Source organism: Cydia splendana, chromosome 13, assembly GCF_910591565.1.
Source record: "Cydia splendana chromosome 13, ilCydSple1.2, whole genome shotgun sequence".
Taxonomy (NCBI): Eukaryota; Metazoa; Arthropoda; class Insecta; order Lepidoptera; family Tortricidae; genus Cydia; species Cydia splendana.
In genome coordinates this window covers 14,496,918-14,514,228 of record NC_085972.1, presented here as the reverse complement: position 1 = coordinate 14,514,228, position 17,311 = coordinate 14,496,918, and the positions used below count along the sequence as shown (strand labels likewise).

The window sequence follows — 17,311 nt, the reverse complement described above, 5'->3', positions numbered from 1 at the left end:
AACTACCTGATGCTGGCACAGCGCACATCTCTGTCATAGCTAGTAAGGAGACGCGGCCGCTGTATCTATCACCAGCTCTAACAACTACTAGTAAGTGATGTCCAAAAGTCATTCATCAATGACAATGACTAAAAACATAGGTACTTAATACGTCGCGGAAGTGTACCAACAATTTGATGCGGCGACAGCACATCTCTGTTAAATAGGTTAGTAATGAAGATAATCGCCCTAGCTTGCTATGATTTTTTTTTATATTAATTTATAGCTCGCTCCGAATATCAGATGTGTGAATGAGTACCTATAACTGGCGGCTTTGTAGGAGAACGCACCCGGTTTAGGAGTCTTCACCAGAATTTATACAGTGACGTTGTCGCAGCCGCAGAGGCTGCTTTAGATGAACGAACATAGCTTCATCTGAATATCAGACTATGTCTAATTTATAATGAAAGCTCCACAGCTATTCCTTTGTAGTCAGCCGAAAAATACAATGGGAGCGGCGCCGGAGATTAAATATGTCCATATAAATTTGTATAATTGTTAATTATGTAGGTGCACGATCAAACTCCCGGTATCAACATACACTCTCATTATCTTACAGTTACGGCTCCGGCTTCACAACTCTAAACACGGGCATCGTAATGAACAACGTGATGGACGACTTCTCCTCACCAGGCATCACCAACTACTTCGGCCTGGAGCCCTCCCCGGCCAACTTCATCGCGCCAGGAAAGAGACCTTTATCTTCCATGAGTCCTAGCATTATTTCTGACAGCGTAGGCAATGCCAAGATGGTGCTCGGAGCTTCTGGAGGCACTAAGATAACCACAGCCGTTGCCTTGGTAAGTTTAGAACCCCTATTATTACTTCCCGCGCAAGAGTACAACAAGAGTAGTCCAAATATTTCCAAATTTTTGTTCACAAACCTACATTTGGAGGCGCTTTGAGACCGTCTATCATTAGTAGGAGGTTTTTAGTGTAAATAAGCTATACCTATTAGTATTACGCAGTCTACATTTCCAAATTATTCAATAAACAACAAAATACGGCTTCTTAACAGGTCTATTCAAATATTGGTTTGGTGTACAGGTGCACGTTCGAATTGGCCTGTTATTTACTGATCTCGAAAATATAGTTGCCTTTGACAATTTCAGGTGGCCATTCGCAAGCTATGGTTCCAGCAAACTATCAAGGAGGCAGTGGATGAAGCGCGGATACATCATCAGTTGCTGCCCATGCAAGTGGAATACGAGTTTGGAGTTACCGAGGTACTTTTTCCTTGTAAACAGCAGATAGTCATCAAAGTCTGGACCAATAACCAACAGAAATGAGAGTTAGGTCATTAAATAGGTATTTTTATGTACTTCATTTCGTTATATGGTCACCAAGCAGAATTCCATTGCAGAACTGAGATACAGGTATTTTTTAGTCAAAATGTCGTCACCCTTATTACCTAGGCAATAGAGTCCTAGTAAGTAAATAATTGGTGCGGGGTAGATGTTCGCGCACCGCCGGGCGAGCGCGGTGAATGATTGGCCGCGCTCACGGGATATTTTGACTAAAATACCAATATCTCAGTTCTGCAATGGAATTCTGCTTGGTGCCCATAGAACGAAATGAAGTGACTAATGACCAGGCATCGGAGTTTTTATCGCATGGTAAGACTAATAGCAAGCTATGGAGTCGACATTTGCCATAAATGTAAACTCTTATTCATACTCATACTCATTTATTTAATTTATCTTAAAATGCCTTTAGAGCGGTCGGTCGTGTATATTGAAGTTCCAGTGGATTTCGTTTGATGAAGAATACTGTTGATATGTTTTAAAATAAATTTATGTTTCAATTGGGTGAGTTGTACTTCACAACTCAAGCACACTCTAGCAGATTTTTCATAGTCATATTGTAAATCGTTGTATGGCTCTATCCATGCCAAAATTGCAGCTATTTCTGGGTTAGGCATAATAATTAATTATGGAATAATCCACAACGTATTTACCACTTACAGATATAAATAACTACTACGTTTGCAATCACCAGTGATTGACATATGATAAATACTAATCAATTTTATCAGCGGTCAGTACCTACATGACATCAGGTATTTCGCAGCGATGTAGTTTGTATAGTTGTATGTTAAAATAGTTGAAGTTATGAATTCATAATGTAATAGAAAAATATTTTTATATATATTTCGACTAAGATAATATACACGACCGACCGCTCTAAAGGCATTTTAATATAAATTAAATAAATGAGTATGAGTATGAATAAGAGTTTACATTTATGGCAAATGTCGACTCCATAGCTTGCTATTAGTCTTACCATGCGACAAAAACTCCGATGCCTGCTAATGACCTAATTCTCAACTCTGTTGGCATTGGGACCATTTTGACGCATAGTACTTTAATTTGCGTGAAAATAAAGAAATACTAAAATAGATAAGTAATACAATTTATTACTTTCTTACAGGGAATCGTGAATGGCCTAAAAGCCAAAGGCCACGTAATGACCCGGTACCGCGGCCGCGGCTCGATCGTGTGCGCCCTCTACAGGAACAAAACGGCAATATACGCCAACGCCGATTTTAGGAAAGGAGGCGATGTTTCTGGCGATTAGATCACACTGAATTTTAGTTATACATAAGTGAATCTCATGCATCTACGACTTAAATTGAATTATCAGATGTCAATCAGTAAAAAACTCGTCACTGCAAAATGTATATACCTAGGTACGGCGCTGTACGGCGCTGTACAGCGACATTTAGTTAAACAGTCAAAGTCTCCTCTCGAAATATCCATTTCTTTATCATCCAGGCGTATATTGTAATTAATTTGACTATCTTAAGACCCGGATCTATGGAAGGTAGAGGCAAGGAAAACAATTTCCATGTATCAAAAAGTGTCCGTCATAAAACCTTAAATATAGGTAGTGCTGCGGACAATAGGTAGGTGGTTGGTGTTAATGCTAAGAATTACTTTATTCGTAAACACCTACATTACCTAGAATATTCGATAAAAAAAATTAAATCATTGATAACGCACTACAGCTTGGCAAAAAAGAGTAGAAATTAAAAAGTGGCAACACTGTAGTCATCATCATCATCATCATCATCTCAGCCATAAGACGTCCACTGCTGAACATAGGCCTCCCCCTTGGACCTCCATACGTGCCGGTTGGTACACTGTAGTGTCGTCCCGTTTTCTTATATAAATTGGTTTGAAAGGGACGACATTACAGTGTAGCCCCTTTTTAATTTCTACTCTTTTTTGCCAAGCAGTACACTCTGTCAATACGCCTACGTTCTTAGCTACTAGCGCTACTATGGAGAGATTTGGAACTGTTATTTACAGCTGACTGCTGGACACTTTTACAACTGTTCTGCCACAAGAGATTTCACTCCTTTTATTCTAACTCCATGCCCGGATCCTTGTTTCGCCAGTTTAACAACTACCTACATGATTCCGTTTTTGGTCCATAAAAATATGTTTCTAAATATTTAAATCTTTAGTAATCTGTTGTTATCGTTATTAAGCCACAATTCAATACCTCGCTCGTGAGTCTCATAAGAATTGTTAAGCGCGTGGAATAAGTTTCATTTATTTTAACAAGATTCCTTAAGGTTTTACACTTAGATAAGGAAAGTAGCTTCCATGCTCTGTGATTACATGCGATGATGCGAAAACTTTATGATGAGTAGTTGGTGTCGCATTTATTAGTCTTAATACATTCGAAATGGTACTAGAAGTAAGAGAAAGTGTTTATCTACTGTGTTTACATCTAACTTAAATGTGCATCCAGATATTGTCGTTCTTGGCACAGTGGACATACTCATGATTACGTTATCAGGGTTAAAATCCTTTACTTATAAACATTCGAGTGAATGATGTTAATTATCAATAGATCTCTTAATATCCGACAAGTTATCGGTTTAGGGACTGACATTGAGGCATGTAAACTTAATGAAATATTAAACATTCCTAGTATCCCATCCGACATCAAACCTACGGGATCGTCTCTTAGGATAAGGTACAAGTATACTAGAAGACGGATGAAAACGGTTGAATATGAGAAATGTACAGTGTTTCATATTTTAATAGTATTAATTAGTAATTATTATTTTTCAGGCTCAAATCAATCTATCTCTGTCACAAGGCTTAAAGCGTAGGTACCTACCTATCCTATACTTAACACAAAAACTAAAAAAAAATGCTAAGAGACTGCACAGCCGGGTGCCCCTTAATACGCCTAACATTAATTGTCATAATATGAATTCGCATGACAGTTTTGGCATAACATAATTGTGCATAACATTGAACAGGCATAATATTAAAAAAGCACACCACTTATTGCGCATAATAATGAATCCGCATAATTTAAATATGCATAACATTATTAACTATAACTTTATTTGGCACAAAATGAATTAGCATAATTTAATAGAGCAAGAGAATTAGATGGATCAAGGCAAAACCAACTCGGTTAGGTCAGGTTCACAAGGCTAAGGCAGGATCGAGCGAAACGAAGCGAAGCTGTTGTAACAAATAATAATCTATGAGCTGTAAAGCATTATTAAGGCGTAGTAAGTTCGTGTTCTTTTTTTTTTAAATAAGTTTTGGTTTTTTAAGGTTTTATAAATATTTTTCATATTTTGATTTTATTGTGCAATTTTTTTTAAAGTGCGTTTTAGACCTATTTTAGTGATTTTATTTACAGAGCAAAAGTCAAAAACTCAAGATTCGAATCGCTGAAAGCCCTAGAGAAAGGCCGCAAGATTGCTAATTAAATTTTTGGCAACCGTATTGTGATATTTGTGATCTAAAAAAGCGCTACATTGACTTAAAACTTCGTTCTCTGAACCTACTGAACCAGCCGTTCTACATTTTTATTAATTTGCCTTTTATATTTATTTTATACCATTTAATAATTATGCAAAGTAACTTTATGCTTATTATATTTATCCCAAGTCATCGTTATGACAATTTACGTTATGCGCATTAACATTATGCGTAATCAGTTATGCGGAATAATGTTATGCGATTTAGAAATTATGCGTAACATACGTTATGCCAATTTGAATTAGGAGTATTACGTTATGCGAATTAATATAGACCCTGCACAGCCATTGATGAATTGCAACATTATAAGGTCTAACAATGGTTACCTTGGCCACCAGGCATGTGCGAGGATGTGTTAGTTAAAGAACAATGGAATATTGTCAACTAGAGCTGCGCAGCGGTGGCAGCATGGTTGCATTTTTATCGCCTGTTACTATGTCTCTCACTTTCGCACTTATACATACTTGTTAGAACGTGACAGGCATGGTGACAGGCGATAAAAATGCGACCGTGCTACCGCCACAGAGCGAGGTTGGGTAAATTAAGTGATTCTATTGGTTTCTAACAAACATCCCTCGCTACGCATCCTATCTCTGGTAGAAACGCAGCCTAAAAGTGTTGCTTGTCTTAATTATAATACTTGTATTGATTTATTGCTAGTACTTTCGTTGTATAACGTTGTTGTATTAACTAAGTATTACAGTTTTCAAACGCCTGCTTAATTATGTAAGGTCTTTTAAAATCATAGAAAGTAAGAAAACAATTTTTGACACTCTATTTTTAAAGCTACCCCAGTAGTTATGAAAATATAGTTCTTTTGATGAACGTGAATTTGTATCATGGACAAAAGGAATTCGTATGAATTTTGCGCGTCTTAGGGTGATATTCCACCTAATTTATTTGTCCAATGTGTATTGCGTCTCACATTTTGCTTAACCTTTTGGACGCCAATGACCGATATATCCGCACCGCAGGTTCAACGCCAAAGCCTGATTAATCCATGAATCTAGGATATACCTGGATCTGGCATGAGTGGTGGGGGTAACTGCCAGAACGGGATAGTCTTATGTATCTTTCAGTAGGAGTAGCAGAGACAGCGGTATTATTGCTTGTCCTTGTCACAGTCTCACTTTTTGTTTGTTCCCCAACTTTTTATTAGTATGGAGAATGGTGGGCAACAAATGAATTCGACCAATCACAGTGTCGCATTTGCGTATGTTTTGTCCCTCACGGAGGCACGCGTATACCACTTCTATGCGATCCTACCTTCTATGGATTAATCGGTCACAAACCACAGAGCAACATAGATCTAAGTACGTGCATATGCATAAAGTTCAATTTCAGTTTTGACACTTCGGTGACGTGGCGTCCGCGTGAGAGATTTTGTGTTTGACATGGCCTCGAAAAGGTTAACGCAATGACATTGGACACTGGACAGGTGGAATACCACCCTTATTTCTTTCACCGACAACTTGGTCAACATCCAATAATGACAAATTGTGATATTATTGTACGAGAAAACATGTATTTAACACATTCACTGCCAAAAACCCGCTGCGTGGGCATTTTGAATTGGAAATGGGGCGCTTGGCACTGAAAGTGTTAACATAGGTACCTACACCTCAAGGTAGGAAAACCTCTAAGGAAGATATCTAAAAATAATTAATGATTTAAATCAATAACTCTTTGGTAGGTACTAATAGGTAAATACCTACATCTGTTATTCGATACTAATGATACTAATGACAAAATATCTAAATTATAAATGTTATTAAATGATGTCCAATGTGAAAAACATTAATAAAACCTCTTTTTACGTTATAACGATTTTTATTTCACTAGTTCTTTAGTAATATAGTATACTACTTTTTTCCGTATCTTAATAGTTATAAAAATCTTAAATAATATTAATAACATTTTAACAGTTTATATCTGCATTGTAATTGCATTGCACTTACAAGTAATTAAAATATTTGAGGCATTATCTATGAAAATGGACCTTATTGTCGATGGCGCTTACGCCGCACAGCGTAGCGCAGCATTGTATTTATATCGGAGCATCGTTAATAATGGCGTAAGCGCCATCGATAATAATGATTCGGTCAAGTTGTGTTCTAATGTATGGGGAAGACAAACAAATTATAGCCAGCTTCAATGAATGTAGTATGATACCTTTGGGTATGGTGCTTTACGCACACTAGTCTCCCATTCCCTCCCCCTGACGCAAGCATGCATGAAATATGTCCCGGTTGACGAATTTTTTTTAATTTTTGAGAAAAGTATTAGAGTTAGGAATAAAGTGTCAAGGTAAGAAATAATCCTTAATAAATTTTAAACAGAAAAGGTTATTAACTTGTTAAAGTTCAATATAACATAGTACGTGATAGTACATGCTTATACGGAGAATAAGCTTGTAAGGTTATTCTCCGTGTGAAATTTCTTTCAGTACTCTCACGTACTATGTTATATTGAACTTCAACAAGTTTTTAAACGGTTAAATTTTGTCGAAGTTCATATAGCCATAACATGAATATGGTGCATCATATAAAAAAAAAAAATATAACCTTTTTTGTTAAGAATTTAATAGGAATTATTTCTTTCATTGAAACTTTTTTCCTATATTGTATATTTTCCGCAAAGAATAAAAAAAATGTCAACCGGGACATATTCCATGCTAAAAGGGGGGGTTGCGTCAGGGGGAGGGGATGGGACACTAGTGTGCGCAAAGCACCATACCCAAAGGTATCATACTACATTCATTGAATGGTGGCTATAATTTGTTTTTCAAAAAACACAATTTGACCGAATCATAAGTTCCCTTTTCATAGATAATGTCACATTAAAATTGTATCATATAATATATTCACAGTATTACATAGATTAACATTGTATAACGTTACTTTTGAAGTAACCTAATACATCTAGCATAAGAATAACAGCCAAAATACACATTATCTAGCAAGCACGACGACAAAGGGTCACAAAAGCTTAGCTACTTAGGTACCCAGTTTAATATCAATTCAAACAATTCGAACAAATCATGCGGATGACGTCAAACCACTCATAGGATGATTTCAAATTTTGTAACTTCATGCGACATGGGGGCTATTCATAAGTTACGTCATTTCAAAAATCGATGACGTAATTTATGGACAGCCCCATGTCACACGAAAGTTTAAATACAAACGTCATCTTGTGTACAAAATTACGCCATTTTCACGTCATCCGCATGATTTGTTCGAGCACTGTATATCATATTATAATGTAAGAATTTAAGAAGTGACATACCTATGCAAATCAGTAGAACAATACCCGATTTTCCTAACAAAAACCAATATACTATGAAGTATTTGAACAAATTAAATTATTTTTCAGAAAATATTTTAATTTGTTTTTATCAAGTAGAAACACTACTATATAAATTATAAACTGAAAATAAATGTCATATACTAAGAAAAAGTGACCAAGGCCTCCAGTGCCCCAGGCTGGAATCGAACCAGCGTCCTCTGCTATCGCGGCAGGTGCCTGAACCACTCGGCCACCGGGCCACAGCGACATTAGTCAAATTTTCCAAGTATATGCACTTCCTACTGAAGGCTTGTGGCGCCCCCTGGCCATCTCTAAGGTAGAACAGTATGCACCTGCCGCGATAGCAGAGGACGCTGGTTCGATTCCAGCCTGGGGCACTGGAGGCCTTGGTCACTTTTTCTTAGTATATGACATTTATTTTCAGTTTAAAACCAATATACTCAAAAATAAAATTTTCATATTTTTAGCTTTTGTGCATACATTTTTACAAAATTTTAAAGTGCGTTTTAAGACTGTTCGTGATTTTTTCTATCTATACGTCAAAATATCAGGACTCGAATCGATGAAGTCACTAGAGAAAATCCTCAAGATTGCTAATTAAATTTTTGACAACCGTATTGCGATCTAAAAAAAGCGGTCCGATTTTTCAAAAACTCCGCTCTCTGAGCCTACGGCACCTTAATACACCATCTTTCGGCAAGCGTCATTGACAGCGCTGGTGCTTTTATTGCGCGCCATCAAAGGTGAGTACTGCTATAAGGCGAGGACGTCTCTCATGGCTTCCACTGGTGTGACGAATTTTGTGGAACCGATAAACACGGCCGTGTCGACGCCGCTCGTGATCACGGTCCTGCGGATGAAATAGGCAGTTAACAGCTAATCGATTACTTACACTATACCCTTAGAGCATTTAGTAACTGGACACGTCATGGCTGTCATTTTCTATACGAAACAGTCCGCCGATTTTTGCGGGGAGGGGACGTTAAATGTATTGCTCTACGTACAAATAGCAATGTCAGTCCATACAAAAATTTGCACAATTGTGCAAGTTTTTCGGCAGAGGGGTAAGCTCTTAAAGGTGACTTCAGTTATTAAATGCTCTAACACTTTACCTAGGCAAAAAAATTGCAAGATGCGTAAAGTACTGCAAAATATTGTAAGTCATAATTAATATAATACAAAAAGTCCATCACAATCTGCTGAGATCCAGCACGCAATATAATTTAAATCTAAATATAGCCAATTGTATCCGTTCAAGTAGATTACTCTGTACGATTAAGCTATTACGATTCCAACATTATTCACCAAATTAAGCTGCATTCTTTAAAGTCTGAGACAAATTCGTGCTTCGAACTTGGCAATCGAAGATGAACCCTGGTGGTCAAAAGTTGACGTTTAACAATGGGGTTGGCACCTTTCAAAGCTTTGCATAGATGGCGCCATCATAGCTTGCCCCTTTTCTATGAGATTTGGCTGCTATCCAGAGCATAAAATTCCATTAAAAAACAAAAATTGGAATTCTAGGGATTGACAGGGCAAGCTATGCTGGCGCCATCTGCTAAATACTTCGACCGGCCAACCCCATTCAAATCCCACAAAACATAAGGTGCCGTATGAGTGAGGAATGTCGAGATCCGACGTCGCCCCAAGGTGCAAGACGTCGGGTACGTCATTACCAAACTTAAATCGAGCTGGGCGGAACATGGTGCCAGGCAGAGTGATGGCAGGTGGGCCAAAATGTTAACGGAATGATGGCTGCTTACAGACGAAAGGAGTGCCTGGCATCCGTTGGCTGGTTGGGTGGACGACATTCGGAAGATTGCGGGTCACTTCTGGATGAGATTGGCTCGGGACCAGGATAAGTGGCGTACTCGAAGATAGGCCTATGCTCAGCAGTGGGCGATAAAAGGCTGATATGATGATGATGAATCTTAATTAGGATGGTACCTACCTGTGGATACGCTTGCACTCCTCGGCCGTAATGCCGCCAACTACGAAGATGATCACGGTGGGGCTGTCGAGCGGGTGCTTCGTGCTGCGAGTTTTCTTACTCGTTAGGATGCTGGAAAAACACGTAAACATGTATAACAAGTAGGTAAACAATAAAAAAGGTGAGTGGTTGACATGAACGAATAACTTACGGAAACCCTGTATTCAAAATATTTTTTTAGACACCGCACATTATTTCCACTAAATGGGACTCGACAAGTTAAAATATCTTGATCTTATTCCGCGCTCAGTGGCGGTACCTCCATACAAGCCCAAAAGCCGGGCTTGCCTTAGTTGCCTTACCGAAATTACGTAGTGATAAGATCAATATTAGATATTATAGATTATTTTTAAACAGCGCGCCAAATTAACCCGTATTATTAAATTCAAGCCCCATCAGCGCGCGGACCGCGGCGCCAGCGTGTTGCAAATTTTTGCCGTGGTGGCGCCTCGTCCGCGCGAAAGAAATCAGGCGTAGGATGTTCTAGCTATCCTGCTCGCACTCGTCAGCTTGCAACCGGGCTTGCTTTTTCGTCCCGCTCTAGGCGCTCTTAGAACAACAACACAAACCGCCATAGAACGATGTAACTATTTGTTGGTATGTATAGCAATTTTATAAGGCGATTTAAGCCTGGCTTTTGGTGTGAAGTTAGCTGCATAAGTTCGGACGGGCACGCGTTTACTTCAAGTGTATTATTATTTAGTCGAGTCGAAAGTAACGAAAGCTCAATGTATTTAAGTGAATTTGAATTAAGTCGTGAATGTGGATTTGTTCGTTTGTTGTGACGTGTATAAGTGTTAAAAATTGATGAAGTTGTTCCTTGTGACGGTATGTTATTAGAGTGACAGAGAAAGAAGCATGCAATTTGCAAACTTCAGTGTTCGCGGTAGGCACTCTGATATGTTTGTAAAATCCTATCTAGTAGTTATAGTAGTACCTAGTATGCCCTGTGCGCTATGATAGCTCGCCGCGATACGCTAGCAAATTCATTTGCGTCCAAAGAGTGAGATTGGACATTTATTACGAAAACATATATTTCGGCTTGTCTTACTCCGAAACCCTAGGTACGCAACTGTCCGCGCTGGAACAGAGGCTTATATATTACTGCCAAGGGAGTCTTTTTTTTATTATGTCACGAAGGGTGGTATTCCACCTGTCCAATTTCTTTGTCCAATGTCATTGCGTCTCGCTCTCTCATTAAGCAAAATGTGAGACGCAATACACATTGGACAAAGATATTGGACAGATGGAATACCACCCTAAGTCACGGGAATCAAGGAAGTTTTAAATTCAATAATTATATGTGTACCTATCCAATAGCAAAGAGAATTTGAAATAGAGAGTTACTGTCATGGTAAATTATGTAGCTACAGTACATTTACTGCCATCTTTCGACAGACGATTAAAACTGTTAGAACGCCATTTGACTTTGATCATTATTCTTTCACTGATATGTGTTAACTTGTTAAATATTAATATTAACGCCATCTACTCGAGAGTAGGCTGAAGGTTATGGCGCCATCGCTCGAAAAGATTGCACCATACCTTTGGCCTATAGTCGAGTAGATGGCGTTAATAATGTTAATATTAATATTTAATAAGTTAACACATATCAGTGAAACAATAAGGATCAAAGTCAAATGGCGTTCAAACAGTTTTATCTTCTGTCGAAAGATGGCAGTAAATTTAAAGTGGCTACATAATTTACTTTGTCGATCCGTCTCTATACACTCTATTCGCTTAGCCAATAGGTAATTAAAAAGCTATTGGCAAATTTACCTTTTTTTATATCGTGGATTTATTGCTTATAAAGTAATTTTATTGATAAGTCGAATCGGTCTTCACCTTCCACTATTTATTTTTAAAGAACCAACCCAGTACTCACTTGAGTCCGCTCCGCAGTAAATCCTTGAGCCCCTCGTTCCTGTGTCGCAGGTCCGTTAGTTCTGGTCGCTCCGTGTCCACCAGGTCTTCTACCAGCTGTTGTAACACGCCGCGGTACTCATGCCCCCCACCTGTCTCGCACGGCTTTAGAACCGAGTTGTACCTGTCAACCGAAACATATCGCCACGTAAATTTTACATAAGTATTTTATAAAAAGAAAAATACCTACTTGGTAGATATTTTCATGGTTACTTCCGGACTTAGAAAAGTACATATAGAAAGTTTATAGTGATTTAAAGTCATGAATCGAATGTAGCATAACTAGCAACCGCTAGCTATCGCTGTTATCGTTACGTCTCATCGGCATGGTAATATAATATAATAATAATAATAATAAGCCCGCAGGGCAGCTTGTGGCGAGCTGTTGGGGAGTAACGACCCCACGGACCCGAGTGCTCCCGAGAGTCGGTCAGGGTCTCCGTCTCCGGCGTGTCTTCGTCGGTCGGAGTGGACCCCAAGGGGACAGGACTCTCAGCTCTGGCTTGCCTTCATTGGCCGTCCAGAGAGGAGTCGCTAGAGCTATATGCTCCAGGGGTGGAAGTGTTAAAGGGCATAACGCCGCGAGTAACTTCGGAGAAAGCGCAGCACCACCTCTCGACACCCCTGAGCCGCTCATGCCGGTGTTGCACCTGGCCGTCTTCACGATGGCGCATCAGGTGCCCATCTAACGAGTGGCGAGTCACCACCTGCCTCGATAACACTGTATAACACAATGTTATGGCAGGTGTCCGGAACTCTTAGCAATAGCCCAGATTTATTTTCCACCCAAATTTAAACCATAGACCAGGACTCTTTCCATTTTTCTATAATAGCTCCCAATGCCTGCTGAAACCGGTTTACGGGTATCTATTTATGTACCCGTGAATGGGTTCCAGCAGGCGTTCTACATGACATCAAAGCTCTCCAAACGGCCTCTACGTGTTGGATCTATATCCCCACGCACGCCTTATAAATGACCGGGCTTAAAAGCCCGAGAGTTTGTAACGGAGATACAAATAATAATAATAATATTTATTTTAAATAACCTTGTTGACAATATATATATATATCCTGTGGCCCCACACTAGGCTATGCCTGTGACGTGGCAGCCGAGTTTTCAATTTGTAAGCAAAAGGTTAAGAAGAAACTAATCTAATAAACTAATAATTAAGGAAATTATGAAATTCAAAGAAAGAAAAAGGAATGAAAAAATGGTGCGTGTGTATGTGTGTGTGTGTTTGCGTGTGTGTGTGCGAGTGTGTGTAAGGCGTAAGGCTACAGAGATGGTTATCATGTGAGGGATTAGGTGATGACCTTCAACAGCATCTCAGTTCGAATATAGTTAAGATCTTTCAACCAGTTCTTAATTATGAGTTTTGCTTCAAGAGGAGACTTTTCAGATATGTTACATGCCTTTACTACTGAATTGTAAATATACGGATGCAGGAAGTTAGGAAAACGCCTCGCGAATGTGGTTTTTACGATGGGCGTAGGAATTCTAAAGACTCGATTACGGATTAGGGTAATATATTCTTCAGAGTTTATAGTTTTTTGATGCACGTGAGTTGCAACTCGTAGGATTAATAATTGCCTGACACTAAGAACATCCGCGTCTTTATAAAGGGAAACAGTCGGAAACAACCCGGGTTTCCCGAGCATGACCTTGAGCACAAACCTTTGGGTCCTTTCGAGAGGCAGTAGTGCAGAGCTAGTGGAGCCACCCCACACACCAATGCAGTATGATAGGATGGATTCACAAATCGAAGTGTATACAAGCTTAAGCAACTCCCTCGTAGCAGAATTTCGTAGCAGCTTCATAATGAATACAACCTTTCGGACTCTAGCAGACAACAATTCGATGTGCTTTTTGAAATTAAGATTTTCATCAAGCGTAATGCCCAGGTACTTTACGGTGGTACAATTACTAACCACATCGAAAACTCTACTCGAGTGAATAGCTGGGTCATCCTCTGCACTGCCACAAGAAAGCTTGAGATCTGGTCGCGAGCTGGGGGCAGAAGAGGCCGTTTTATGAAAACATAAGTATTTTGTTTTTGAAATATTAAGTGAAAGCAGGTTGTCAGCGAGCCACTTGGCAATCACAGTCAAACCTGTCTCTGCTACCGCGAAGCAACGAGCCCAGGAGACATCGTGAAACAGCAGAGCAGTGTCGTCTGCGTAGCAGATAATTTCTGCCTGACTGACGGGTAGAGAGATTAAGTCATTGAGGTAGATCAGAAATAGAGTGGGACCGAGGACGCTTCCCTGTGGCACACCGAAGGTTATCGGGGCTGAATCACTGACTAAAGTGCCGAGTCTTACACACTGCTTCCGGTTTGTAAGGTAGCTTTGGAACCAGTTCCATGCGATACCGCGAATGCCTAACAGTTCAAGCTTCCTTAGCAAAATCGGGATTGAGACAGTGTCAAACGCCTTGGCCAGATCTAGGAAGATTCCCACGCAGGATTCTCCTCTGTCAAGATAGGACGAGACAAGGTTAACCAGTAAGGTGGCGGCTTGTTCAGAAGATCTCTTTTTCCGAAAGCCATATTGTCTTTGAGAGAGTAGGTGTTCTGATTCAAGGAAGTTGATTAGTTGATTATTAATAATCTTTTCCAGTATTTTAGACAGACTGCTGAGAAGAGAAATAGGGCGATAATTCCCGGGGAGGCTCTTGTCACCTCCTTTATGAACGGGAACTACTGCAGCTACTTTCCAGCACTCCGGAAAAGAACCCGATGAAATGCTGAGGTTAAAAATATGTACAAGTGGTTTGACGATATAGTTTTTTAGGATTTTTAAAATACGAGTGTTTAGTTTATCAATGCCGGACGCGCAATCAGGGTTTAAGGACATGATTAATTTTTCTACTTCAGTATCGTCGGTAGGATTTAAGAACATTGATCGAAGAGGGGAGTTTGTTAAGGCTATTTCAGTCGCAAGTGTGGCCTCACTCTTGTTTTTTTCAGAGAGTATAACATTTGCTAGGTTTTTGCCCACTGAGGAGAAGAATTCATTGGTGTGATTTAGGGAGTCAGAAAAATTAGGCTTGATGGTGGCTAGTTCATGGGGTGTATGCCTATCCCGATTTAGGTGAGATATGTCTCTAATAATTCTCCAAAGTTTCCTCGGGTGTTTTTTATTATCCAAAAGTTGTTTCCGGTCATAATCATCCTTGGTTTTTCGTAAAATGCTTATATAAAAATTTCTATATCTAGTATAAGTTATTTTGGCTATTTCATTATGGGGGTGTTTCCTGTGATTGATATGTAGTTTGTCCTTAACTCTAGAGCATTTAATCAAGCCTGGAGTCATCCAGGGTTTTATAATAAATTTTGAATTACTAACTGATCTGCATGAAGAATGTTTTGAAATTAGGTTAGACAATATGGAGTAAAAGGCTTCTGCGGCTTCATTAGCTGATGTTTTACTAGTGACTGTGTGCCAGTTTTCTTCTTTAAGCGCCGCTCCGATGGCTTCAAAATCCTGGCTGATCACAGTTTTGGATGGCTTTGTAATATTAACCTTATTGGGGATTGAGATACCGATCATAACTAGGTCATGGTCTGTAATGTCAGAGACACAGACCACTGACGCAAAATTCCTCACTGACCTTACAAAGAAGTGATCCAAATAGCTATTGTTCCTCGTAGGTTTATCAATTGCAGGCATAAACCCCAGACTAGCCAAAACACATAAATACTCGGATGCATGGGTGTCAGAACAGGGAGAGTTGATGTTAATGTTAATATCACCCGTAACTATAAAGCAGTTTTGATTTAGAGAGTAATTATTTATGAAAGAATCTAATGAGTTAATGAATGGGATAGGATTTACAAAAGAGGGGGAACGGTATAAGCCCAGCAAAGAAAAGCGTTCCGGAACATGTATAAAAAGACTGTCTGCATTCTGTATAACTGGTTCGGTGACTGTGGCATTTAAATTTTTCCTTACATAAGCGACTACTCCGCTAGCTTGATTGTGAGATCTTACAGTGCGGTAGGAGGAGTAACCATCGAGCTGTCCTATAACCGAGCCCTCCTTCAGCCAGCATTCTGTTAGGACAACAACGTCAAAAACTATCTTTAGTCGGTTGAATGTTACAAGAAACTGATCAAAATTGTGTTGAAGGCTTCTGATGTTAAGCGTAAGAACTTTGATAGAAAAATTAGGTTTTATGATATTCAAACAGTGCTCCGCAGATTCTACAACATGGCAGTTTACAGGGAATGAATTGTCAAGTTCATTTCCTATGTCTAGTCCGGCCATGGCTTAATAAAGCGGCGGTTAAGTGCGAGGTTGTTGTAGTATTGCGGCGGCGGATGCACTTGATATTTATAATCGTAGCCTATGATATTAAGTGTGTATATAATAATTGGTGTGTGAGTGTAGGTAAGTGGATGTTGATATAATTGTATATATTTTTTTAGTGTAAATAATGTGCACATTAAACATAAAATAAATGAGTATGGTAGAATAAGCGAACAAATAGGGCTACTTTTTCCTAAGAAAGCTCTAAAGTTTGAGAATTCGATGTCATCACACAGGCTTCTCTTCTGAATGATCTGAATTGTCAGCAGCCGTCGTCGCCAGCACAGCATTTCCGATACCAGGAGTAGCAATACGATCCAAGTCCAGAGGATTGCGGATGTGAATAGCAGCCGCACCGTCGTGCTTCCTGACGTACACCGACCCTGAAGATGTCCAGCAGTGTTTAAATTTAGCAACCGTGGCCCGTTGTCTCGCGGCGCGAAAAAGCTGTCGATTATCTCTGGTTAACCGTTCGTTTACAAAAATCTTTCGGGGATTCTTGTCATTCGAAACGAGATCATCCGTTGTTACGTTGCGCCTAGTCTTCGCAGCTTTAAGGAACTCGTCACGCGTCGCACGACGGATAAAGCGGACGGCTATTGGTCGAGGGTGGATGCGGTGGTTAACTCCTTCCATGCCCGACGTTCTGGTCGAGTGTAGGCGGGGACCCGCCCTCCAAGCAGCATCTACGTCACAGTGAGTGAGAGACACACCAATTTTCGCTGCAGTAGTTAATACAATATGGATGGGATTATCATTAGAGCTTTCAGGGCACCCAACTATCTCGACTTCATTTCTCAAAGCAACTTGTTCCTGTTTGTTCAACTGGTCTTGAAGCCTAGACACTGTCTCTTGGAGTACAGCAGTCTGTGATTGTTGGTCTTCAAGAGATTTGATTTTTGACTCGTTGTTTGATATTCTGATGGAGATACTTTCCAGGCGT

At 39.6% G+C, this 17,311-nt stretch overlaps 2 protein-coding genes across 4 annotated transcripts in view; one reads left to right on the top strand and one right to left on the bottom strand.

Moving 5' to 3' along the window:
* The window catches only part of LOC134796199 (glutathione hydrolase 1 proenzyme-like), a 58,717-nt gene extending 52,077 nt beyond the window's left edge, over positions 1-6,640 (top strand). For all 3 annotated transcript variants that reach the window (XM_063768226.1, XM_063768225.1, XM_063768224.1), the window contains 3 exons: positions 599-839; positions 1,152-1,265; positions 2,470-6,640. In XM_063768226.1, the coding sequence (XP_063624296.1) occupies positions 599-839; positions 1,152-1,265; positions 2,470-2,616 (502 nt within the window). In that variant the 3' untranslated portion in view covers positions 2,617-6,640. The remainder of the gene's footprint in view (positions 1-598; positions 840-1,151; positions 1,266-2,469) is intronic.
* A 2,039-nt stretch (positions 6,641-8,679) lies between these two features.
* Positions 8,680-17,311, bottom strand: part of LOC134796198 (sec1 family domain-containing protein 2-like) — a 143,790-nt gene continuing 135,158 nt past the window's right edge. The window contains exons 10-12 of the mRNA XM_063768223.1: positions 12,020-12,181; positions 10,096-10,206; positions 8,680-8,994 (exon numbers count right to left, since the gene is read on the bottom strand). Coding sequence (XP_063624293.1) covers positions 8,898-8,994; positions 10,096-10,206; positions 12,020-12,181 — 370 coding nt within the window. The 3' untranslated portion in view covers positions 8,680-8,897. The remainder of the gene's footprint in view (positions 8,995-10,095; positions 10,207-12,019; positions 12,182-17,311) is intronic.